This window comes from Eutrema salsugineum, unplaced genomic scaffold (genome assembly GCF_000478725.1).
Source record: "Eutrema salsugineum unplaced genomic scaffold, Eutsalg1_0 scaffold_2, whole genome shotgun sequence".
NCBI classification, from domain to species: Eukaryota; Viridiplantae; Streptophyta; class Magnoliopsida; order Brassicales; family Brassicaceae; genus Eutrema; species Eutrema salsugineum.
The window spans coordinates 4,070,921-4,095,698 of record NW_006256829.1 but is presented as its reverse complement, the minus strand read 5'-3'; the positions used below and the strand labels follow the sequence as shown (position 1 = coordinate 4,095,698).

General features: G+C 38.1%; 6 protein-coding genes across 8 annotated transcripts; 4 read left to right on the top strand and 2 right to left on the bottom strand.

Annotated features, from left to right (window-relative positions):
- The first annotated feature begins 411 nt into the window (after positions 1–411).
- On the top strand, positions 412–2,625 carry LOC18018760 (O-acyltransferase WSD1). The gene is made up of 7 exons (XM_006399696.2): positions 412–606; positions 703–1,278; positions 1,365–1,431; positions 1,522–1,637; positions 1,736–1,945; positions 2,045–2,182; positions 2,268–2,625. The coding sequence occupies exons 1-7, from the start codon at positions 412–414 to the stop codon at positions 2,421–2,423; spliced, it is 1,458 nt and encodes a 485-aa protein (XP_006399759.1). The 3' UTR covers positions 2,424–2,625.
- Positions 2,626–3,753: 1,128 nt separating this feature from the next.
- On the top strand, positions 3,754–6,028 carry LOC18018759 (THUMP domain-containing protein 1 homolog). The gene is made up of 7 exons (XM_006399695.2): positions 3,754–3,887; positions 3,981–4,100; positions 4,461–5,006; positions 5,135–5,274; positions 5,368–5,488; positions 5,564–5,704; positions 5,796–6,028. Exons 1-7 carry the CDS (start codon positions 3,834–3,836, stop codon positions 5,874–5,876), a joined length of 1,203 nt encoding a protein of 400 aa, XP_006399758.1. The 5' UTR covers positions 3,754–3,833; the 3' UTR covers positions 5,877–6,028.
- A 280-nt stretch (positions 6,029–6,308) lies between these two features.
- On the bottom strand, positions 6,309–13,750 carry LOC18018758 (DDT domain-containing protein PTM). Of its 3 annotated transcripts, XM_006399694.2 has the most exons (10): positions 13,622–13,750; positions 11,978–13,508; positions 11,277–11,891; positions 9,734–10,793; positions 9,064–9,328; positions 8,819–8,943; positions 7,991–8,454; positions 7,753–7,781; positions 6,919–7,548; positions 6,309–6,819 (listed from the first exon to the last, which is right to left on the bottom strand). In XM_006399694.2, the coding sequence occupies exons 2-10, from the start codon at positions 13,468–13,470 to the stop codon at positions 6,701–6,703; spliced, it is 4,800 nt and encodes a 1,599-aa protein (XP_006399757.1). In that variant the 5' UTR covers positions 13,471–13,508; positions 13,622–13,750; the 3' UTR covers positions 6,309–6,700. The 3 variants fall into 3 exon arrangements, with proteins under 3 accessions (XP_006399757.1, XP_024012205.1, XP_024012206.1); XM_024156437.1 differs by having other exon boundaries at positions 11,978–13,721; XM_024156438.1 differs by having other exon boundaries at positions 12,158–13,721.
- Positions 13,751–15,098: 1,348 nt separating this feature from the next.
- LOC18018757 (mitochondrial fission 1 protein B) lies at positions 15,099–16,561 on the top strand. Its single transcript, XM_006399693.2, has 5 exons — positions 15,099–15,298; positions 15,496–15,634; positions 15,744–15,865; positions 15,952–16,015; positions 16,097–16,561. Exons 1-5 carry the CDS (start codon positions 15,191–15,193, stop codon positions 16,177–16,179), a joined length of 516 nt encoding a protein of 171 aa, XP_006399756.1. The 5' UTR covers positions 15,099–15,190; the 3' UTR covers positions 16,180–16,561.
- On the bottom strand, positions 16,415–17,909 carry LOC18018756 (annexin D8). Its single transcript, XM_024156447.1, has 6 exons — positions 17,837–17,909; positions 17,589–17,734; positions 17,283–17,522; positions 16,994–17,206; positions 16,750–16,839; positions 16,415–16,641 (listed from the first exon to the last, which is right to left on the bottom strand). The coding sequence occupies exons 1-6, from the start codon at positions 17,907–17,909 to the stop codon at positions 16,435–16,437; spliced, it is 969 nt and encodes a 322-aa protein (XP_024012215.1). The 3' UTR covers positions 16,415–16,434.
- A 694-nt stretch (positions 17,910–18,603) lies between these two features.
- On the top strand, positions 18,604–24,613 carry LOC18018755 (exocyst complex component SEC10b). The gene is made up of 25 exons (XM_006399691.2): positions 18,604–18,729; positions 18,996–19,079; positions 19,157–19,414; positions 19,514–19,588; positions 19,669–19,770; positions 19,842–19,892; positions 19,976–20,081; positions 20,276–20,389; positions 20,491–20,582; positions 20,789–20,957; positions 21,043–21,119; positions 21,204–21,302; positions 21,390–21,480; positions 21,578–21,663; positions 21,750–21,923; positions 22,093–22,146; positions 22,216–22,344; positions 22,440–22,532; positions 22,683–22,829; positions 22,950–23,047; positions 23,260–23,344; positions 23,539–23,597; positions 23,910–24,008; positions 24,105–24,188; positions 24,279–24,613. Exons 2-25 carry the CDS (start codon positions 18,996–18,998, stop codon positions 24,355–24,357), a joined length of 2,505 nt encoding a protein of 834 aa, XP_006399754.1. The 5' UTR covers positions 18,604–18,729; the 3' UTR covers positions 24,358–24,613.
- The last annotated feature ends 165 nt before the right edge of the window (positions 24,614–24,778 follow it).

Below are 24,778 nucleotides of genomic sequence, written 5' to 3'. Positions count from 1 at the left end.
GTAGGTGGTCGGAAAAAAAAAGTCTTGCCAATTGTAGGTGGTCGGGAAAAAAAAAAGAAAGTCTTGCCAATTCTAGGTGTACTTATTGATAAGCCCCCAAAATGAAATAATGCTGCCTTTCTCCAACAGTTTTGATGTTTAATTATTTTAGAGTTAACATAAGCAAAAAGTCTTGCCAACTACTAACGACATTTTTTTAGGTTTTAGAAAAGCATAACACTTTCGTTGAATTTCAGAATTTTCTTACCAACATAAATGGTTTGAAACTTGAACCACAAGCCAAGTGAATCAACCTAACGAACGCTTTGTGAGTTTTGTCCTCATTAGTTAATGTTCACACCCGACCACTTTGTAGATTTACGTTATAAATAACTGTAGCATGAGAGAAGATAGATCAAACAAATATCGAAAATGAAAGGAAGAATAACGGCAGAGGAGGAGGAGGAGGAGCAGCCGCTAAGCCCGATGGCGCGTGTATTCCAATCGCCGGGAGTAGACTACTGCGCCGTCACAATCATGGGCTTCAAAACCAAGATTAATCCCGACGTCCTTCTTGATGCATTGAAGCATAATGTCTCCAAGCATCCTCGTTTCTCTACCAATCTGGTACCAACTTACTTATACATATATTATTATGATTTGCGCATGCATTCGAACATGATCCTGATCTTACTTGATTTGTGTTTTTGAACTTCATCATAGTCTGAGAATGGTGCAAAATGGATAGAGACACAAGTCAACGTAGAAGACCATGTAGTTGTACCATACATAGACCAAGAAGAGGTAGGTGAAGATGGACAAGGCTTCGTCGATGAATATATCTCACGTCTCACCATGATTCCTCTTGATAGATCAAGACCATTGTGGGACATGCACATACTTAACGTCAGAACAGCAGATGCAGAAGCTGTCGGTGTAATAAGATCTCACCATTCATTGGGAGATGGAATGTCTTTGATTTCTCTCATGCTCGCATGCACACATAAAACATCAGACCCCGACAATACTGCTATTCCTTCGTTGAAAAGGCGTACGGTGTCGCATGGGCTTAGAAACAAAGGCTGGTTCTTAAGGTCGATACTCACCGTTGGTTCTACGACGAGGCTGATTTGGAATACAGTCGTAGATATGTTGCTTCTTATGGCGACTCTGACGTTTTTGAAGGATACAAAGACGCCTCTAAAAGGCGGTGCAGAGGTTGGGAGTAATCCAAAGAGATTTTATCACAGAATTATCAATTTGGATGATGTTAAGTTTATAAAGAACGCTATGAATATGGTAAACTCATTATTTTGAAGGTTTCTCTTCATTTTCTTTTCTTTCTTGCAATGGATGTTTATTTTTCCTCTTTCGCCTGTTGCTAGACTATCAACGATGTTCTCCTTGGAATTACACAAGCTTCTCTTTCTAGCTATTTGAACCAACAATATGGTAACCATTAAGTTCATGATGTCTTTTTAAGATAATTAACATGATAAATATATGTTTATCAAGTGTATATCTTCTTTCTTGATAAACAAGGCAAGAAGAATGAGGAGGAGGGTGGAGCATTGACATCGTATCCGAACCATCTTCCAAGCAAACTACGATTCCGTGTAGGTTGTACAGTAAATCTAAGGTCGGACATCGGATTCAAGGTTAGAGATATTCATACACCTCATCAATTTTTAGATCTATATATTTTTATTAGCTGTTGTCATTGACAAGCAATTTATTTGTATAAATGTGTATAAAGCCTTTGGAAGATATGATGGTCAAGGATTCAAAATGCAGATGGGGAAACTACTTTAGCTTTATCATTTTGCCCTTCTCCATCGGTTTACAAACCGATCCATTAGTCTATCTAAAAAAATCTAAATCCACGATGGCTCGAAAGAAGCACTCTTATCACGCTGCTCTAGTCTATTTCATTATCAAAATCGTCCTCAAAGTGTTTGGAGCTAAGGTAAATCAAAGTGATCAATGAACTTCATTAGAGATAATTAATTTGTTTACAATTTTCCGGACCATTTGATAACAATATAACGCAATCTTGTCATTGTAGGCAGCAGCAACATTATTCAACCGACCAGTGATGAACATAACGACATGCGTTTCAAACGTGATAGGTCCCATGGAAGAAATTAGTTTCCGTGGTCATCCTATCGCTTACATCGCTCCAAGCTCTTATGGACACTCACAAGTACGTACGTAGTTAAAATAAATAAATTTGATAAGGTTTTATGTTCTGATATTTTCTTCCTACACGTGTTCTTGTGTGTTGATAGGCATTGTTGGTACACTACCTAAGTTATGCGGGGAAAATGATAATCTCCTTAGCAGTTGATCCTTCTATCATACCGGAACCCGAAAAGATCTGTGATGAAATGGAGGAATCATTGAAAGCGATGAAAGCTGCTCTTTGGGAAAGAGGTTTACACTAATTAATAAGGCTCGTGAGCCATTAGTATCCATTTTATATAAACCGTAGACGTGCGGTGAGGGAATATATATTTGTTTGGTTGAAAATGTTTATGTTTTAGAAGCTTTAAACTAATGCACTTGTTGTATCTATAATTATTGGAATGAGAAAAATGTCAAAGGCCGCCCGGTCATAGTTGTTGAACAAGAAAAATGCTTACGAAATTTGAAAAGATTTCAAAAGTTTATATACGACACACACAAAACCATATTCTAATATCTAAAGTACATAATACTTTCAAACACCATACAAAAAAATGAATTATTTAAGGTATTTTTTTTATAAACTTTATGCATGTATTTAGTAATATGATGGCCAAGGATTCAAAATGCAGATGGGGAAACTATTTTAGCTTTATTGTTTTGCCCTGTCTCCATCGGTTTACATACCGATCCATTGGTTTATCTAAAAATATCGAAATGCATGATGGCTCGTAAGTCGTAAGAAGCATTCTTAGAGCATCAGCAATGCTAGCATCGATTTAAGAATGCTTAGCAATAAAATAATATTAAACTTAAGAAAGAAGAAAAAAAAGAAAAAAATGAAGAAAGAGAAAAAGAAAAGAGAGAAAATGAAGAGAGAAAAAACAAACACCAATAAACATCGCTTCTTTTCTATCGGTCCAATAAATAAACTCCACGTGCCTTATAGGCATCGATGCTTATTGGTCTTATTTAAACAGCGATTCTTCAATTTATTTTCATTTTGGATTTATTTTTTGAGCTAAGCATCATCTAAACACTCCTGTTGTGGATGCTCTAACGCTTCTAGCTTATATTTGATGATACAAATTGGCCAAAAAGTGTTAGGAAAGCGATGGAAGCTGCTCTTTCGGATAGAGGTTTACTCTAAGGCTCGAGCGCCATTGTAATCCGCAAACGTGTGGATGGATTTATTATATTTGGTTGGAGTATTTGTTTGGAATCTATAAATGCTTTTGTAGTATTTATAGTCAGTTTTCTTTTTTTTGTTTTTCATCCATCGAACAACAGTCTGTGTAACAAAACACAATTCAGTTTTGAATGATTGATTGATACTTTAGACTTACTCGTAGATCTGCTTTGAACAAAATGATTTTGCAAATTACCAATCAAAATTTTAATATACCCCACACCAATACATTCAAAAGTTTATAGTTTATGATGCTTTTTTTGTCCTAGTTCATGTCTGAAATGAAATATGGTAGGAAAAAAAATAATAATTTGAAAGGACAGTTTAGGTATCTGGAAAAAATATTGAAAAGTCGAGGTTTTGGGCTATTGTGTCAAGGCCCAAGCCTAAGAGGCCCGCAACGACATGACCTAACTAATGTTTGCTTTCACTGTGTCCTTTGACTGAAACTCAAAAAATACTTCTCTCTCCGTCTCCGACGATGGCTTCCGGTGACCAGAGCAAGAAGAGAAAGCAGCGTTATCTCCCTCAAAATGTAATCTTTCTCTCTTTCTCTTTCTTATGTCTCCACACGACGCTTTTCTATGAATCTGCTGCTAATTTTGTTTTATTTTTTTGTTTGGTGTAGAGACCAGCGAAGAAGAAGGGTGCTTATCCTTTGAAGCCAGGGGTACAAGGTTTTTTCATCTCCTGCGATGGTGGACGCGAATTCCAAGCTTCTCAGGAAGCTCTTAACGTCATAGATTCCGTAAAGTTTTTCTTTTTGTCTTAAATTGATATTTAGTCTCCGACTAGTTGTTCATATTTTGGTTAAAATTAGCTGTTTCTTCCACAAAATTGATTTCTTTTCCACGTTTTCTGATTATGGTCAACAAGTGAACTAGCTCTTTAATTCGTGGTCGAATTGCGTTTCTGTGTTTCCTTATAAATTTCGTTCACAAAAGACCTCGATTGGTTTGTTGTCTGGTTTCTCGACTTCTCTATGCACTGAATCTTCCATGCCATTGTTAGCTTTCTCTTGACCTTTTTTTTCTTTATGTTTTTTAAGTTTGAGTAGTTCTTTGAATCTTTGGAGTGTTTCTCAAATGTAAATCTCTTCATGTTACAGTTTTTTGAGGAGTTAGTGCATGGGACTGGCTTGAAAGTAAATTCTTCTGGGTTTCTTGAGAAACCAATCAACAAAAAGGTTACATTTTCCTATAGCGAGGATGAGGATGAGGATGAAGAGGAAGGTAATAATGGCGAGGAAGAGGAAAACAAAGGGGATGGGAATTTGACGGAAGTGAGTGAAAGCGGTAATAATCAAGTGAATGAGAAAGAATTAGCAGCAAGCGAAGGGTCATGTGAGGTCAAACAATTGGCAGAAAATGAGACTGAAAAGAACGAAGAAGATGAAGGGAAACAGAAGAACGAAGAAGATGAAGGGAAACAGAAGAACGAAGAAGATGAAGGGAAACAGAAGAACGAAGACGATGAAGGGAAACAGAAGAACGAAGAAGATGAAGGGAAACAGAAGAACGGTGTCGATGAACCTCCAAGAAAGAAGGCTTGTATGGAAGAAGCAAATGCATCAACAAAAGTAAACGAGAATGCAGAGATGTCAATTGATAAGCTGATTGATGCTGAACTAAAAGAGCTCGGAGACAAGAGTAAGGTAAGCTATATATTATCTATGGGTCCATGAGAGGAGCTTTTAATAACAAATTTTCTTAAGTCTATGTTTTTATCTCTTTGTGGATCATAAGTGTCTTACTATCTATATTGCTTTCTTCGTCTGGACAGAGACGATTTATGAAGCTAGATCCGGGTTGCAACGGTATTGCCTTCATCCAAATGAAAAGGAGAGATGGTGACCCAAGTCCCAAAGATATTGCACAGCATGCAATGACTTCTGCTGCTGCAACAAAAAAACATATGTCAAGGTTTGATCTTACTCAAAAAAATGCAACATACCAAGAACTCTCTAACTGTTATGCCTTTGTCGGATTTTTGCTAATGTATCTTGTGACGCTTAGGTTCATCCTAAGACTTGTACCAATTGAAGTGTCATGTTATCCTTCAGAGGAAGAAATTTCAAGAGCCATTAAGCCTCTTGTAGAACAGTATTTTCCCATTGAGACTGATAATCCCCGCAAGGTAGGATCTTTACCAATATTACGGTTTACATGTCTGTCACCACTATTGCTTTACCTGCCTATACCATCATTGCAGTTTGCTGTGTTGTATGGAGCCCGTGCAAACACAGGGCTTGATAGGATGAAAATAATAAACACAGTGGCAAAATCTATTCCTGCTCCTCACAAAGTTGATTTGAGCAATCCGGAGATGTCAATCGTAGTGGAAATTGTCAAGGTGAACAAGGATAATTTTGATGCCTGATTTTTTTGCATTAACAGATTGGTTGGTTATAAACTCAAATCCGATTTTGTGTTGGAATTTACAGACTGTATGCTTAATTGGGGTGGTAGAGAAGTACAAGGAGCTGGCAAAGTACAATCTCAGGCAGCTCACGTCAACCAAGTGACACAATCTCACTTTCTTCTATGTTTTTTTTCTTCTGAAGACTAAGATGCGTTGTCTTTACTGGTTGTTCAAGATTTCTGGCTTAATGTATTAAAATGGTCGAAGTTGGTCTTTAGATCCTATTTTCCTGATCAATAAAGTTTTTTTCTTTGATGAATGGTGTCAGTACAATGCAATAACTCAGATTTGATTTTGTTGAATGGTGGCTTAACCAAACGAAACCACAGGTTCAAGGAAGTGGTTGTTTACCTCATCTTCTCATTTGGCCTATACTTAATAGAAAATCAAGTCAAGAGAAGCTGGGAGAACTTCCATAGTTACGTAATGATCTCAAGCACATTAAAAGATTGAAATGGGTAAATATGGTATATAAGCTAAGCCTAAGAGAAGAACCAACATTCTTACAATTAGACACTAATGAGAGCAAAGGTAGAACTTGGAAGCTAATAAACAGCACTACCAATGGATTTCAATAGAGAATGGATTCAACATATTCTTTACATACATTCACTTGTTTGATGACTCCCTCTATTCCGAAAAGCAAATGAAATCATGTTATAAATCAACTCTGGTGTTCTTAAATCCCCTTTTTTGTTCACTCTAATTCTAAGTCAACCACTTCACTTTAGTACCTACTCATCCAAGTTAGCAGTCCCAACAAGCCAACTAACTTCATACTAGCACCAAACTCTTTCCTCATCTGCTTCCGCTTCTCCTTCTCCTTGATTCTCTCCTCATACTCTTCTCCCATAAATTTATAGACATCTCCAAGTTACATCTAGCCCTGTCTGATCCTTCCAACCTGATCCCCAGCCTAAGAATATGCTATCCCATATGTGGACAGGTAGGAGAAGACTTTCCGCGACAGAGATGGCACAGGAATCCAATCACCGTACTTAAATTCTTCTCGTCAATCCCATATGCATCTCCATGGTACCACCGTTCTACAAACATTACCAAAAACAAAACAAAAATCTGAGATACAAAAGGAAACCAACTTTTGCAATTTAGATAATGGTGAAGCAAAAGAAGAAGATTAGTACTTGGACAGTTTTCGCAAGAGATGAAAATTGATCCAGATTCAGATTCATTCGAGCCGCATAAATGACACGTAGGTTGATCATGATCCGAGTTCTCCGAAGGTATAAAACATCTATCTTCCCGGAACTTCTTTACCCGTTCATCACCAGGCTTTCTGGATAATCTGATTCCATTCAACCAATAGCTAGAGCAGCTTTCTTTTCTCTTATTTCTTAAGGATATCTCTTGTTTTACTTTCTTAGGCCTGCCTCTGCCTCTTTTGGTTTCCAGTTTCCGTTTCTTACTCTCTCCAGGAACTTTACTTTCATCCTGCAACCGAATAACATGTTTCGGTTTCCTGCCTGAACGTCGCAATGGTTTGCTTGCAACAACCTTCTTATGATTCTTTAACCTAACGGAAATTCTCTCTGCCAGTGAGGTTTTAGTCTTCTTTAGCCGAGTTGATTTGCGAGCAGGTACGACCTTTTTACGCTTTTGTGTCTGAACGCCAATTTTTTTACGGAAACTCCCTGGGGGCCGCCCTCTTTTCCGTACGCCGGGTTGTTCTCTTGCTACTACTTCACTTCTGCATGGAAGACAGATGTACGTGCCTTCCTTATCCGCTTTCCTGATATGCTTTTTGTGAAACAATCCTGAAATTTTTATCATAGCTAATATCAATAAAATATTTCTTGTGCATGAAAACTGAAGAAATGCTTCTTTAAACATATCACTTCTGATTCAAGAAAGTTTTGTGGAGTTTCGTTTGTGTTGTGTATGGACTATGTTCTTATTAAATTACCTACACAGGCAAAGAAAAAAAACGCTTTAACAAAAGAACAGCAAAAGAGACTTACTTTTGCAGATGTGGCAGCACGCAGCATCACTGTGATTAAAGAAAAACAAATAAGATCAAAAAGCAGTTAAAGAAAGATCATTACTCTACAAACAAAGAAAAACTAAAAGATATGTTTGTAGGTCAAATGTAAGCAGAGTCCAAGTGACAAACCCTTTTTAAGCTTAGTCAAGATCAGATTGCTATGCTAATCAAGACAAGGACTTCTGAAGAAGAAAAGGGTTTCGATAAGTACATACCTCAAAAGCACATCTTTCTTACATTGCTCACACAAAGAGGACTCAGATCTTTCTGCCCTTTCAAAGAGGTATGAGAATCCTTTTCCCTCTGAGGACCTTTTCCGTACTTTTTCTAACTCAGAGTGTCTGAAAGAGCCTCCTGGCTTACTAGTTTTTCGTATAGCTTTTTTCTCTTCAAATCCTTTCAGAAGATGTAAAGGCACATACGATTCATTCAGCCAGAATTTTTTTCTTTCACTTGAGGATTCTTCAATCATGCTACCATTCTTCAGCACAACATCCGGAATATTTCTCCTTTTACCAAAGTCAAGGAGATATTTCACAGTCTCTTCCTCTATGCACTTCCTACGGACAATCGCTTTTTTGAACAGCCTGGCAGTTTTTTTGGATTCTTTGTCCGATGCAGGAAGTAGATGACTGTTTTCAATATCATCCCACTTTATGTAAGAATGGAGTGTCCTCACCTGTAAATCACTGACTCGTTAGCTGAAAATAGCCCAAGGCTAAAAAAACATCCCACAATATTTATAGGAGACAGTTGTATAAGACAAATGATCAGTGTATAAAACTGCACATGTCTGTAAAATAACAATTCTGATAACATACTAAAGAAAAATCAAATTTACTTAACCGCAATTTGACAATTAGAGTAGATAAAAAAAACTTTAAGGATCTCATACCATCTACATTCATGCATAAGCCAAATGGAAACGAAAATTATTGTCAGGATGTGCATTACCAATACACCCTTGGAAACTTCAACATTGGTATTTCTTGTCAAAACCAACGAAAGAAGAATTACATTCAGTTTGACCAAGATTATATTACCTGAAAACCGAGCTGATCTGAAGTCGTCGATGACTCAACAGCTGCTTCCCAAGCAACACGTCGGCTTCTCTTAGCGGGCTCTGAATTCTCAGGATACAGTATTCCTGGAATATTCATACTTCCACCTGCATAGTGTAGAGTGCATGAAAAATGAGACAGCTAAATGGAAGTGGGAGGAACAAAAGAATAGTAAACGACTGTAGAAGAACAAACGCGAAAGCAAGAACAAAAGAGAAAATGTTAACCTTGTCTAGCAGCCTTCGAGACCAAAGAGCGAGGTAAAACCTTCCAGTTGAATAATTGCCGTGAAATCCGGCCACCTCTCCACCAACACATGGTCAATCCAACATTTTTCTTTGCAGTACGGTTAACCCCAGACTCCAACAATGTTCCCCGTCTTTTACCAATAGCAGCCTTTGACCATGACAGTGCTGATCCCATTTCTACAGCAGAATCGACATGGTTATGCCACTCAAGTGAAAGAACACGATGATGCAAATTCGCCTCTAGCTGCCAAGGTAATTCACAAAATCTTCATTAGGAACAGAATAATTGATGCACACCTAGATTAATCACTAATGCACAGCACAACAATCAAGTGCTCAAGAAATCCTACTTTTCTGAAGATAGTTAAGTCTTAATCAAATAGTAGCAAAACATTCAACATTTCCTAGCCACACTAAAAAAGTGAATAGAAGTTGATTAATGCCAGCTTTTCAAGTAGGAATTAAACGAACCAAAACTAAAGTTCTACATAGCAGCAGACCATAATGATAATTTCGAATATGAAGCTTCGGCATGGGGTAGTTCAGAGTTTAGATAATTTGCCAAAAAAATGATTAAATTTAGAAATAATCCAATACCACCATTGCAAAATGAATTTTTTTTTGGAGTAAGAAAATGAGAAAAACTTACTTCAACTAATGAATGTTTCAGGCTTGATATATTTGATGCTTTCAGAATGTGTTCACGCCAAATCCCGGAGTGCTGTGGATTCAACCATGGACCAACCAAAAGACCTTGCAGTCGACTTTCCATGGATAATATCTGGCATATGATAGCCATAAGATGACTTTTCTTATCAATGGATTGACTGTTAGCAACTTCACTTTCCGAAGGGCCCCGTAAAACCCCGAGACTCATGTTAAACAAACAATTTGTCTCACTCCCGGCATCCTCAGATTTGCATGAATGACACCATCCACATTTTTCTTTCCATGCATCTAGGTAGAGGCCTTGGATGTTTCGCCATTGAAATTTGGTGGTTTTCATCAATATAGTCTTCACCTGGGTAGAAGCTATCTCTTCATCAGATCTCATATCATTGGTACGGCTAGGTGACTTACGCATCATCTCTTCAGAAATTGCTGTAGTCATCTGAGCAAATATGTACTGATTTCTGTAGCCTGTATCGTGTTGCAGAATCGGTCTGATTCCTTTCCTTGTGTTCATTCTAGCCAAATAACGAGGAGACGAATGGATATTCAAATTTGGCTCTTTCATGATATCCAAAATGCTTGATGGTGCTGGTTCATGAAGACTCTGGACATCCGAACCATTTTGTACAGTTTCAGCAGATCCTTCAGAACTCATATTAAGGAAATCTATCCCAGTAGCTAAACCTGATATCTTCCGACGAGTCCTATGACAATGATTATGTGAACCTCCATTGCTGGATGTTTCGTCCAGCCTTTTTTCAACTCCAGATGTTGGCTGCTTTTCTGGGGCTGGTAGAGGAGCTTTGAACCCATCAATAGAAGAAATCATTCCTTTGGCTGAATTATCCAAGCATACTGACATTTGTGAATTCGCAGCGGTGATTGTCCTTTTCTGCTCAACTGGGACATCCCAGTGTTTTGTAATTGCACTTACTACGCCAATGTAGAAACTACCGCATGACTTGAGCTGCTCCAATACAAGGATCACATCATTCACATGGTAGTAGTTTAATGAGCCTGAGCCATCTGTATCTATCCTGCAAATACATAATGGATAACATCAGCCAATTTATGAAGACTTACAGCAGTTCCTACAATCAATATATGAAAGAAGTTCCTAGAAGTAAATGATGAGACGAGGCTAGTCAGATGTCCAAACATGCGGTTCCACTTATTAGAAAAATTACAGAAGGACACAGTTATACAGTTCTATCATGTTATATGCGTATTTTAGTTAATCCTACATAGTTTAGTTAATCCTCCAGCTAGCTAAAATTGGGGTAATGTTTTTAAAGCTAATCTTCACCTAGGAGCTATGCCATATAATCAACATACGTCTACAGTGCTCGCAAGACATCATCACAAAATTGTACCACTGAGGTGAGACAACAAAAATTGCTACTAATCAAATTATATATATTTACCATAAAAAAAATTAGAGTGGTGAACCCACAAAATTGATTCCACTGAGATCATGCATTAGCCCTTCTTAAACAAGAGAATCAAAGGAAGAAACTTACACCAATAAGTAGCCACAACTGATGTAGTACTTTCGGCCATGTGGATCAATCTCTATAAACTCTGCTCCTCGAATTTGCTTTTCAGGCTTCAATCCTGGTACACGCCGATCAAATGAACATTCGGGGCAGTACCAATCACCCTCAGGCAAAAGGTGACTGGCAACACCGACACACTTAGAATGATAAGCAGCCGGACAACCATCACAGCACAGTAAGTTCCCATCCATTTTACAAAAACAACAGTCGTCACTGTTCCGGTCAAACGAGCCATCAATGACCTCATCATTCAAAGGAAAATCATCTGCCCGCTCCATCATAGTTCGCTTTCTGCGCCGTACTTCTGTGTTCGTTTTCCTATCGATTTCCATTTCAGACTCAGCTGCAAAAGATCTTTTATTAAGCTCTGATCTCACAACTTCAGCATCTGTCATATCATCACACAAACGGCTAAGTATCTCGATTTTCAGATTCGTGGGCTGTCTGAAATACTCATTTCCGAAAAAGTTAAACCGAGCTAGATCCACTCCAGGGTTGTCCTTAGACCCAGAAAATAGCAGGTATTCGACTACAAAAAGGGGATAGTTAACCACATCCAGCATATTCCAATCAAGACTCCTGCATTTAACACACGACCAGCAAAGCATGAGAGCGCAAACAGGAAAAGCTTCATGTCCATAAAACAGCAACAATAATAAACATACCTCAGGCAAGCAGTCGCAGATAGGTCACCTTCACCAACGAGTTGCTTCAAATGTTTTCTTAATATTTGCAAGACAGAAACATGGATGCTATCAAATAATAGACTGGGAGACGTGCATCTCATCGCTTCCACAAAATCCTCCAACTCAAAGGGACTCAAAAACAGCAAAGTACTGAAGGACCTCAGGCAAGAGTAGGCAGTAAAGACATCAAGAATGGGAAGACCATCTAAATTCAAAACATGCGAGGATGGAGGTAACTGTGGCTTTGGCGGAAGCAAAGAAATATTTTCAGCTTTTCCATTAATGATCGTAGTTTTCTCGTCTGTCAGACTACTAACTGACGGAGAAGGGGATAATTCATCAGCTAAGCAAGCTGTTATAGTGCTACTGGCAGGTGATCGAGCTAACATTCTACGTGCGCTTCTTCTCAACCGAGGTTGACTCGTGAATTTTGGATTCTCCGAGCCTTTTCTTCTTTTCCTCCTACCACTAGTATATTCATCCGAAATTTCCCTATCAGAGAGGAACTCATCAACAGCCTTAGCATCATGCTCAGGCAGATCATGATCCCGCTCAACCCCATTAGAATTAGGAGTAGTAAGATCTTGCAGTGAAACAACGTTCTGCTTCCGTATCTCCTCCAAAAGCTGAACGCTTGATACTTCAGCAACATGAACTTCTTTATATTCGCCAGTCTCGAGATTATCCTTGACGCCATTTTGGTCCTGCATGTTGGTTTCTTGAATTATGTCACTTCCATTCATTTGAATGAGTACGTCATCCTTGCTGTTCTCTACGTTAACCTCCAAGTTCAAATCAAATCCTCCCTCCCGCTTCTGGGCATTCGAAGCACAGACACCAGCATTGTCCAAATCACAGCTTGCATCCATATTCAAATCAATATAACCCCTCCTTTTATCCTTACAATTTTGCTCATAATCGACATTTACGTTAATCAAACCTAAACCTTCATTCAAATTCCAATCCAAGCCGGTGGTCAGATCAAACCCAGTTCTCGGTTCCGGAACAGCCCTATTCAAGTCCATCCCAGACTCCCATGTCCTACCTAGGGTTTCCTCAGGACCACAATTCAAATCGACGACATTCCCTCTCAAACCCATACCAACGCAATCACTAACCCCAGAATCCTCCGGAACTCCATCATTTAAATCGAGATTTCCCAAGACATTTACCTCATTTTGCCACTTCTCCTTCCCTCTCCCAGAGCTGTCTCGCTTGATCTCATCCATCCTCTCGACCCGAGGCCGCTTCCTTGTCCTCTTACCAACTCGCGGCTTCACTTGGACCGGTGTTTCCTGGGGTTTCCCTTCTCCCATCACGAGCGCAGCAACCTCAGCAAATTCCGAAATCTCCGTAAGGCCATTCTCATAAACGATCTCGAAAAATCCAGACGAATCGTAAGATCGCACCGTGCCGGAGCAAAACCCAACCCCGTCGATCTCCTTCCTTACGACTTTTCCCACCAACTCCATTGCTGCGAGCTTGCTTTCGCTTAACGAAACGAGCGAATCTGTGAACCAACGAAGCAAAGAAAACCCATTAGCCAAGTCTGGATTGCAAAAAGGGGGCGAAATAGAAGCGCTCGTTTTTTTTTCTTTTTTTTTTGTTGCTAGAAACGCTTACAACGTGCAGGAGAGAGAGGGACAGAGACTCTCTCTCTTCTCTCTCTCTTCGGGGAAGGAAAGTAGAAAGAGAATTCTCTACAGAGAAACGCTTAACGAATTCTCTCCTCACTCAGAAGAAACAAGACGGGTTGGTCAATGTTAGGAAGAGAAGGCCATCTCTCTCCCTCCCTCACTCCTTTTTTTTTTTACCTTTTGTGGTCAAATTGTGTTATATTATGTTTTTCTATTTTTTTACCTTTTATTAATAATCCAAAAAAATAGCCTACAGGTACTCTTAACTTTTCTCTAGTATGGTTTTGCATGTGTGATGTTTTCCAAGAGCTAAAGTGTTGATTATAGGCATGCTTTTTATGTGAATGGCCGGCGACACATTTGAAGGGCAAACAATATATAATTTTTTTACCGCATAAAAAAACTAATGGCAACGGTTACCAGATGAAATGCAAAGAGTAGAGAATTGTTCTCGAAAAATCATCAGTTAAGATCTAGAAAATCCAACACCACTAACAACAACAAAATTTGAGAAAATAACCTTTCTCAAAACATAATCACAAATATTAGAAAAAAAAGAGAGAGAAATTAAATATTATACCGTTATCAGATGCTTTGATCAGGATAGAAAATCGAGCAAACTTTCTGTTGAAGTATAAAACTAATTTAATGTAGTTTCACTCTTGAGTGTTTTCTTGATAAATTTTATATGTGCTATTATATAATACTATATGAATATTCTCCTGCAGATAATTTTCTTTTTCGGAATGGTTAAACTTTTGCCACGTTTTTTTCGAATAAGTTTATCCCGTAAAAATCTAAATTCTCTTTTCTTATTTGTCATATCTATATCTATGATCACTAACGATTAAAAGACCGTTTCTTATTGTTCAACGTGTCATGATCCAAGATTATTATCAATCTTATATAATCTAAAATGCTTGGTTTAAAATACCGTTAAAATGGATTAGTTATTGTAATATCATAATATTTTAGCAGTAGAATGGATATGTTAGTTAAAACAAAATAGAAATTAAGATTTAGTATTTGTATTTTTCACATTACTGGTTTGTTTACATAACCCACTGATATTATATATATTGAAATTTTAAGCTGACAATATATATTTAGGTTATTATTATGAGAAAATTAAATAATTCTATGAGTATAAAATATAATTATAAGAAAAACTATATAACCTAGAACATTCAATAGCCGTGAAGTATCTTCTCGCGCGGTTTAAAACAATTTTTTTCCTATGGTCTCGATCTTTGTTTTTACTTTGACAACGCAACTTCAGTTTTCCCGTAGTATGGTAATCCATCTTAGTTTTTAGTTTTACCACTGTGAAATAAAAAGTAGACCTTCTTAATAAATAAATGAAAAAGACCAATGGTTGGTTTAATCCGGCTAAAGAAACTCAAATTTGATAATACCGGTAAGAGTCATTAAAACTCAAAATTAACACATACAAAATTAACTCAAAATTAACACATACAAAATTAACTCAAAATTAATTTCAGAGAAAGATTGCACAAGGGAGAAGAAGCACAAAGAAACTCAGCTGCGACAGAAAATGGACGCGACGATAGGAAAGTTTTTCGATTCCGTCTCTGGCATCTTCTCCGGCGCTGCCTCTGGCTCCGCCGATGAGTTCCCCTTGTGCGACACCGACATCATCTCGGTAATCTTTTTATGATTCGCCTTATATATGTTCCTCAAATTGACCGCATAGGAACCTCTTGGGATTACGATTTTCCAATTGTTTTGATACCTCTTCAGATTCTGGATCCTCTTGCGTGTTTAAAAATTTGTTTATGTGAGTGACCTGAATTTTTGGCATGTATACATAACCTGTAAGTCGTAAAAAATCATTTTCAGGGATGTGAGAAAGAGCTCGCAGAGGCTCAGAAAGGCCAAGACGAAGGGCACAAGAAGGAATGTATCATGCGCCTTTCATGGGCTCTTGTTCATTCAAAGATACCAGCGGATATACAGCGTGGTATAGCAATGCTTGAAGGTAGATAACACATGTTTTCCCTGTGGAATCTCAGCTACCTAAAGTTCTTTCTAAATGTCGATGATTTGAATCCATGATGATGCAAAAATGTTTAAACTTGGTTTTGCAGCTTCGGTGGTTAGTGATACAAGTCCAATGAAACTAAGGGAGAAGCTGTATCTCCTTGCTGTTGGGTACTATCGAAGCGATGACTTTTCAAGAAGCCGGGATTTTATAGAACGCTGTTTGGAGGTTTGATAATCTGATCCATTGATACTTTAGATGATCTCATTGTTGATGTATTGATCAATCCGCACTTTCTCTTTCTCTGGTTTTAGGTTGAACCCGAGTGGAGACAGGCTCAGACTCTAAAAAAGATTATAGAAGACCGTATTGTGAAAGGTAATATCATGGCACTTGTGCCATTTCTCTTCCTCGTCCATCTACTTTTCTCTTAATTCTATTCAATTTTTTGGTAAGTAGATGGTGTGATCGGCGTTGGAATTGCTGTAACTGCTGTTGGAGTTGTTGCTGGTATTGCTGTAGCCCTATTACGCAAAGGCTGAGAAGGAAAGAACCTATACATGTGCATGTTTCCCTGATCTTCAGTGAGTTTGTTTATTTCCTTTGCGGGCTTGTATGAATGTCTTTATTAGACGAAAATGAATGATTTGTAATTCCAATTTTACTATGAATAGCTAAACAAAACAGAAGGGATTGAGGAAGAATCAAACAGAAACTCTTTATTATTACTTAAGCAGGAATTTAGAAGAAAATAGATAATGCGCTACTGTTATGAGGTTTTGATTTGTGGATCAGCTTTAAATTTCTGCATGTCCTAGCAAGGCTAGAAGAAAAGTCTTGTAGTCCCCTGATGTCTCTTTTGCTATGGCTTGATCGAGGCTCACATTGTTCCTCTTGCGATACAGCTCAGTGATCTTCTTCAGGTCCTTTTCTGCTCGTGTGACAATCACACGGGTCAGAGCATCTTCATCTGTCCCTACTGTATTGATTGCATTGCGCAAAACCTAGGTGTACAAGAGAGTAAAAAAATATATATATGAATACCAGTTGGTCGTACTGGGATAATTTTGAGACCACATTTAACATATTGAAATACCATTGTTGTATCTTACCTTTGCGTAATACCGGTTAGGGTTTTTAATGCACCTGATGGCTGCACGCAGTGCACTCAGGTACTCATTTGTAGGGTGCTTGAGGAGATCCTGGACATCAAATGTTTCGTCACTGATGTCAAAAAGGACATTTTCATGAAGAAAAAACTGGTATGGATGCTTTTATTTCCACTAATTGATTCAATAAGTCTTTTTCATTGTTGTCTAAACATTTCCCATTGACTGTTAATTTTTTTTTATATACCTTAGTGATCGATCTGCCATAGATATCCTTGTAGCTGTTGAAGATTGCGCTGAGCTGCACACTGCTCCTTGTACTTAGCACACTGATCGTTTCTTCATGATCTACAGCATTACCGCGGATTTCATCATGAAGAATCGAAGCCTCTGACTGCGCCAGCACCTCATCAACCTCTTCTCCATCATATTTATAGGCTGTCGCCATTGCAACCAAGAGCTGTACCAAAACGCCAAAGCGTTCAAGATCAGTCAAAACAAGGAAGAAAACATTTGGGAATCAAAAATTGACTCACCTTCCTTATGTCGCCAGTAGTACGTGAGGCCAAGTCTTCCTCAAGAGAGCGCTTGTAGAGGCAACGGTAAGCACGCCTAGCAGCTAATAGGTCTTCAGGGGATCTCATGCATGCAATCTCAACGAGGACCTTGTAGTCAAGACCAGGCTTTTGAAGAGCCAAATTGGCCAAGTGAGCATCTCTCTCTGGAGGATCCAACACCCACAAGCATATAGCTCTCTGCAAGTAACAAATATTTTTCTATTCAGAGAGATACGTTTTGTGAATTAATCGAAACAGAGCATAGGATATTGATAAAATGTAGACCTCAAAGTCGCCAGAGAGCTCAGATTTGAGCTGGTGAATGAGATCCTCATGGTATATCTCCTGGTAAGCTTGTCTTATGAGTTTCCTCTGGAACAAATTTCGGTGTCCTAGGATCGAGATGATGGTTTTTTCATCTGTTCCCCATCCTGAAACCCAAATAAAAAAGAAAGAAGATGAATAAAGGAACACTATAGAGAAACTTGAATCACAAAATTCTTGAAACACTAGTCTAAAAAATAAAGTAGAACCTTGGCAAGCCTTCTTGATGCTTTCAGCATCTACGACAGGGGAAAAATGTGGAGGACAAACAATGGTGGCCATTCTTTTTTTTCTGTTTCTGCGTAAGATTGTTGTTGGCTCACTTTTCGATATTGCTTCCACTGCTTTGAGCTCTTTATATAAGAGTTGCTAATGGTTTCATAAAATGTTCAAACCTCATTGATTGTTTACGCTATATGTAAATCTGAAACTCTTCTCACTTTAAATTGACGCCCGTTTCTGTATGACTTTGCCGTTATGTGTTTTTGTTTGATTTACTCGCCTTCCCTTGTTTGAGTCCTCTATATGAATGTGTTTCAATTCTTTCATTTCTAATGTGAAACAATCAAAGATCAATTTTTTTAAATCTACTTTGTAACCAGATTGTCCAAAATTTAGATTACTCTATGCAAAGTTGCAAACTCTCACTCTCTGTATATCTGTCTATTAATACATTAAACCTTAATTGCCTAATCTAATTTGCCTGGGCAATACATAAAACACAAAACAGAAGATTTGGGATATGTACGAAATGGTGTGAACAAATACAAACCAAAAAAAGTTGGATAAAAAAGTAAAATTTTAAATTTTTTAGAAATTGGATATAAAAAAAGAATTTTGTATCATGTAAATACAAATTGCATAAAATAAGGGATTTTGAGTCGAAATCTGTTTTAACAGTTTATCAAAAACTTTAACCGGCCGGTTTAAGAAAAAAAAACTCGTACAGAATAATAAATTAACACTTTAACAGCTCATTTGGAGGAGGTCGAAGAAGTGAAATAATTCTCCAACTCCGCCATAGCAGACCGTCTCTTTTTCTCCGTCTTTCTCTCCCAAAAGTTACCGGATTCCGCCGGGTAGATCTCGCCGTTCACCGCCGGTAAGTTGCTCCTTATTAATTTTTCTTTCCCGTATGGTTCTCCGCGCGATGGGTCGTCCTAGGCGATTACCGGTGATTACAGAACTGAGAGGATGTATGCTACAGTCATTTTGATTCAAATGTCATTGAAAAAATTCCAGAATCCGACGCATCTCCCTCTTGTTCTCTTATTAGACGTCTTTATTGGAATGTTCATATGATCTCTCAGACTTGATTCTTCAATTTATTGAGTTTTCAATTTAGGAATTTTGTTTTTATTTTATCAGATGAAAGAAGGAAGCAGAGCAAGAGGTCCCAGATCATCTTCTGCTAACTCCGTACCTCTGATTCTTGACATTGAAGACTTCAAGGTAATGATTCAGCTTGTGGTTGCTTATGTTTTTACCTTTGAATCACAAGGGATATTCTGATTTTTGGGCACTCGCAGGGTGATTTTTCATTCGATGCATTATTTGGGAACCTGGTAAACGACCTCTTGCCGTCTTTCCTAGAAGAAGAAGCAGATTCCGGTGATGGCCATGGAAATATTGCTGGAATTGATGGTTTGGCAAATGGGCATTTACGTGGGCAATCTGATACATCCAAGCTGTCTCAGATGTCTTCTGCTCCTTTTTTCCCCGAAGTAGATGGTCTCTTGTCTCTGTTCAAAGATGCTTGCAAGGAGTTAGTTGATCTGCGGAAGCAGGTAAGTGTCTTGTGTCTACATAGAATACAATCCTTTGTTTTTTTTTCTCTTTCTCTTCATCGTTCTGATGTCTAAGGTCTTTGTTAAATATTTTGGAAGGTTGACGGAAGGCTTAACACACTAAAGAAGGAAGTTTCGACACAAGATGCCAAACACCGGAAGACACTGACTGAGGTTGGCAGACATATACTTCTGCTTTGATTAGATTTCTTGGCTATATTTTTTCAATTTGTCTAATTGGATTCTCGTTTTAGATAGAGAAAGGTGTGGATGGTCTCTTTGAGAGCTTTGCAAGGTTGGATGGTCGTATATCAAGTGTTGGACAGACCGCTGCAAAAATAGGAGATCATTTGCAGGTAAAACTATTCCCGCATATAACCAACCAATTGGTGATCTATTCAATATTAACCCATTCCTCCTCTATCAGAGTGCAGATGCTCAGCGGGAAACTGCTAGCCAGACAATAGAGCTTATAAAGGTAAGAGTGCATCTATGTTGGATGGTTGGTTCGCATAATTCGTTATATGAATGCTTAAAGTAATCCTTATTCAACAAATGCAGTACCTGATGGAGTTCAACGGTAGCCCAGGGGATCTGATGGAGCTTTCCGCTTTGTTTTCTGATGATAGCCGCGTAGCTGAGGCTGCTTCTATCGCTCAGAAATTACGTAAGATGTGATAGATATATGTTACTTGAAATGTGTCTGAACTGTTAGAACATTTTATTTTAATCTATGATTTGCTGGCAGTTTTTTATATATGATTTGATACCTATATTTTAACTCTCTTGCTTCGAGAACAATGAAAGTTTACAGTTAATTTAGGCTGTAATTTATTTCAATGCTCTCCCTGTCAATATCAGGATCCTTTGCCGAGGAAGACATTGGAAGGCAAGGTGCGGGTACAGCTGCCGGAAATGCAACCCCTGGCCGAGGACTGGAAGTTGCAGTTGCTAATCTCCAGGATTACTGTAATGGTAAACTATTTTGTTTATATTGTGTTTCTCTGTATATTTACAAAAGAGGATTAGTTTATTTTTAAATTCAACCATTATGACATTTGAATACAATGTTGTAGAACTGGAGAACAGGCTTTTATCTCGTTTTGATGCTGCATCACAGCGGAGAGATTTATCCACCATGTCAGAATGTGCTAAGATTTTGTCACAGGTTAATACTTTATTCTGAAGCATGCACCTTTACAATTCATGGGAAAACCTGTTCTTTTTATCTTAGATTCCGAAACGAAGTCCTTTCTCACGTAACTAGTGGTTACATACTGATTAGTTCTAGACAAGGGTGTCACATAAGGAAAGGATGTCTACTTCTACTCTTGTATAGCTTCTTGGTGTTCATATTTTCTTCTTGATTTTCAGTTTAACAGGGGTACGAGTGCTATGCAACATTATGTGGCAACTCGTCCAATGTTTATTGATGTGGAAGTCATGAATTCAGACATTAGGTTGGTGCTTGGTGACCACGGTTCTCAGCCTAGTCCCAGCAATGTTGCCCGTGGACTTTCTTCTTTATACAAAGAGATTACAGGTCTGTAGAATTGGTATTGATCTCGATCCAATACTTGAAACATGCTTCTGTGCCATTCATATCTTTTGTTACTTCTCATGTGTAGACACTGTACGCAAAGAAGCAGCGACCATTACAGCTGTTTTCCCCGCTCCAAATGAAGTTATGGCGATCTTAGTTCAGGTAATCGGCACCTATAAATCGGACACTGTAGCATGGTCCCAGCATATGGATAAGCTAAACCAATTCATCTTGTATATTACGCAGAGAGTTCTGGAGCAGCGTGTCACAGGTATTCTTGACAAAATTTTGGTGAAGCCCTCTCTTATGAGTCCCCCACCTGTGCAAGAAGGCGGACTATTACTAGTGTGTAGATACCTCCTTATCTCTTTTCATGTCTATCTGCCTAGAATAAATGGGATAAGAAAGTTAACTCTTGGTTTTTTTCTTTAGTACCTTAGAATGTTAGCAGTTGCATATGAGAGAACCCAAGAACTTGCTAAAGACCTCCGAGCTGTTGGATGCGGTGATCTGGATGTTGAAGGTTATTTTGTTTCTCATGTGGTTCTGAGTGATAGAAGTTTTGTGTCATCATGCAAACTTTTTCGTTGGTGCTGACAGTCTTTATTTTGATTGTGCAGATTTGACAGAGTCCTTGTTTTCCTCGCACAAGGATGAATACCCTGAGCATGAGCAGGCCTCCTTAAAACAACTATATCAAGCAAAGGTTTAATAATATTATTTCATTTTCCGACTGAGATATTTTTTTTGTTCGTTAGTCTGAAGTGTTTAGGTATGTGTGTTTCTCTACAGATGGAAGAATTACGTGCTGAGAGTCAGCAAGTCTCGGAGTCATCTGGGACAATAGGTCGCTCTAGGGGTGCTTCGATATCATCTTCTCAGCAGCAGATATCAGTAACTGTTGTGACGGAGTTTGTTCGATGGAATGAAGAAGCAATATCCAGATGCACACTGTTTTCATCTCAGGTTAGTTTTTAAAAAAAAATAGTTGCTGTGAATTTTGGGAATAGATGTAGGAATTAGGAAATTAACAGAAATAATCTATAATGTTCATTTTAGTAGAAATATCTGACAGTAAGTAAATTGTAGCATCTGGGATTGTGTATCTGACCTATGTAATTGTTTCCTTGTGCAGGCAGCCACACTTGCCGCCAATGTTAAGGCCATATTTACTTGCCTACTAGACCAGGTATTCTGTTCAAGAAGATTCTAGAATCATTCATATTCATTGTGCTGATGCAGTGATGAGTTCTTGCAGGTGAGCAAATACATAACTGAGGGACTTGAACGGGCAAGGGATGGCCTGTCTGAAGCTGCAGCATTGAGGGAGAGATTTGTTTTAGGCACAAGTGTTAGCAGAAGAGTAGCTGCTGCAGCTGCTTCTGCTGTAATTACTTCACTTTGCTCTTTCCCACTATTCGAAGTACTCATTATTCCAATTGCTAGGTGGAGTACTTATAATTTCTCTGATTTATTTCTCAGGCAGAAGCTGCTGCTGCTGCTGGTGAAAGTAGCTTCAAATCCTTCATGGTTGCTGTGCAACGTTGCGGTAGCAGTGTTGCTATAGTTCAGCAGGCAAGTTGGGCTACCTTTATGGCTATCAGTTCGTTTCAATTATTTTTATGAGAAAGCTTTTGCCACTTCGAAATAGTTAAACAGTCGATCTTCTGCTACGGAAATTCCATATTTCAGTTGCTATCCTAATTTTATAATTTTCTCTTCCAGTATTTTGCAAATTCTATATCTCGACTTCTCCTACCAGTGGATGGTGCACATGCTGCTTCATGTGAAGAAATGTCAACTGCTCTGTCCAAAGCAGAGGCAGCGGCTTATAAAGGACTTCAGCAGTGCATTGAAACTGTGATGGCTGAGGTGAGTTGCTTTTTTGTATATACAAACAGATCCATGAGGATCAATGCTGAACAGGTTTAGGAGTCATACTTATAATTGTCATTGATTTGTTTTAAAGACTCTGATATGGCTTTTTTTCAGGTCGAAAGACTACTTTCATCTGAGCAGAGGGCTACCGATTATAAGTTACCTGATGATGGAATTGCTCATGATCACCGCCCAACAAATGCCTGCATAAGGTTGGCCTAGCTCAAGCTCTACTTTTTTATAGAGGCTTGACCTTTTTTTTTTGGCGTGAAAAGTCATTAGTGTACTTATTTCTAGTGTAGTTGGTAGTTTTCTGAATTTGCATGATATATATTGGTCACTTCTCAACATGGTGCTTTTCTTTTATCTGTTTTTCTAATGAACTTGTCACTTTGATGATCTCTAATCCCACTCTTTTGTTTAGAGTTGTGGCTTATCTTACCCGAGTACTTGAGTCAGCGTTCACTGCCTTGGAAGGTCTTAATAAGCAAGCCTTCCTGACTGAACTGGTATGATTTGTATCACCAAAGATCTTATTAAGCCTTTTGCTGACTATTTTTCTTTGCTGTCCTGTTTTTCCCAAATGTTGCAGCTTCAAATTCATAGTTTAAAAAGAAGAATTTTTCTTTTCGCTGCATCATATGAATGATGCTTTATATCGAGTTGGAGGAGGGTCTGAATTAATTTTATTTGTTCGTTTTAGGGAAATAGGTTAGACAAACTACTACTAACTCACTGGCAGAAGTTCACTTTCAATCCCAGGTATGAATACTCAGCTCTTGGTTTGTTTTCTCATATTCTTATTAAAATCACATCTGCAAACATATGAAGGATGAAAAAGATATCGCAGTGTCTGTAAACTCTGTACCAGAGATGCATAATAACCGGAAAAATAAGATTTAGGACCCTAGTAACCAAACAAAGATAGCCATACCAAATTTGCTAGCTCTGATTGTCAATGCAGTGCTTAGTCGCACCACTTGGTATAAAAGTTTTGTTGGATCAGACTCTTGACCACAGTAAGTAACAAATCCATTGAATAAAGCTTGGTTCTGTTTTGTGATTGGTTAACAGTGGAGGACTGCAGCTGAAGCGTGACATAACCGCATATGTAGATTTTGTTCGTGGCTTCAATGCTCCATCTGTGGATGAGAAATTTGAGCTTATGGGCATGTAAGAACATTCTTGAGCCTATCATCATGTTAATGATTCATTGATTTGTCGCTTAACATCTTCTTATAATTAATGTATTTACTTCTGTGATTACAGATTGGCGAACGTGTTCATAGTTGCTCCAGAGAGTCTGTCGACTTTGTTCGAGGGTAGTCCAAGCATTCGCAAAGACGCGCAAAGGTAAGAGATCGAGAGGGAATATTAAGAAAATTTGGAAAATGAAATTGAGTAGAAAAAGGAATGTTGATTATATGGAATGTATGTGTGCAGGTTTATTCAACTGCGGGAAGACTATAAGAGTGCAAAGCTGGCAACAAAACTCAGTTCCTTGTGGCCAAGCTTAAGCTGATGATGAGATCAATGTTTAAAGACACTTCAAACCAGTCACTGCCAGATATATTTTTATTTTATGTATGTATATACTTTAATCATCTTCATTTTTTATTTCTGTGTTTTACGTTATGTATCTGTTTATTTTTCCTTTGCTTTTCCAATTTTTATTTGATACCAGAGACTTCTTAATCAGACATGTTTTCGGAAATTAGAATCAACATACAATATGTATCATTGTAGGATTAAGGATTCGTTAGTATCATTTGATATGAGATGTTGATGCTTGTGAACTATTTGGATATGGTAGCACAATACCGATACTTTGGTGACATAATTCTTTTTCTGAATGGTAAATCAGTTTTGGAAAGAAATTTACTAAAATAGATAAATGTTTCTCATCAACTAAATGTATAAATCGTTTGTTAATTCCTCTTAAT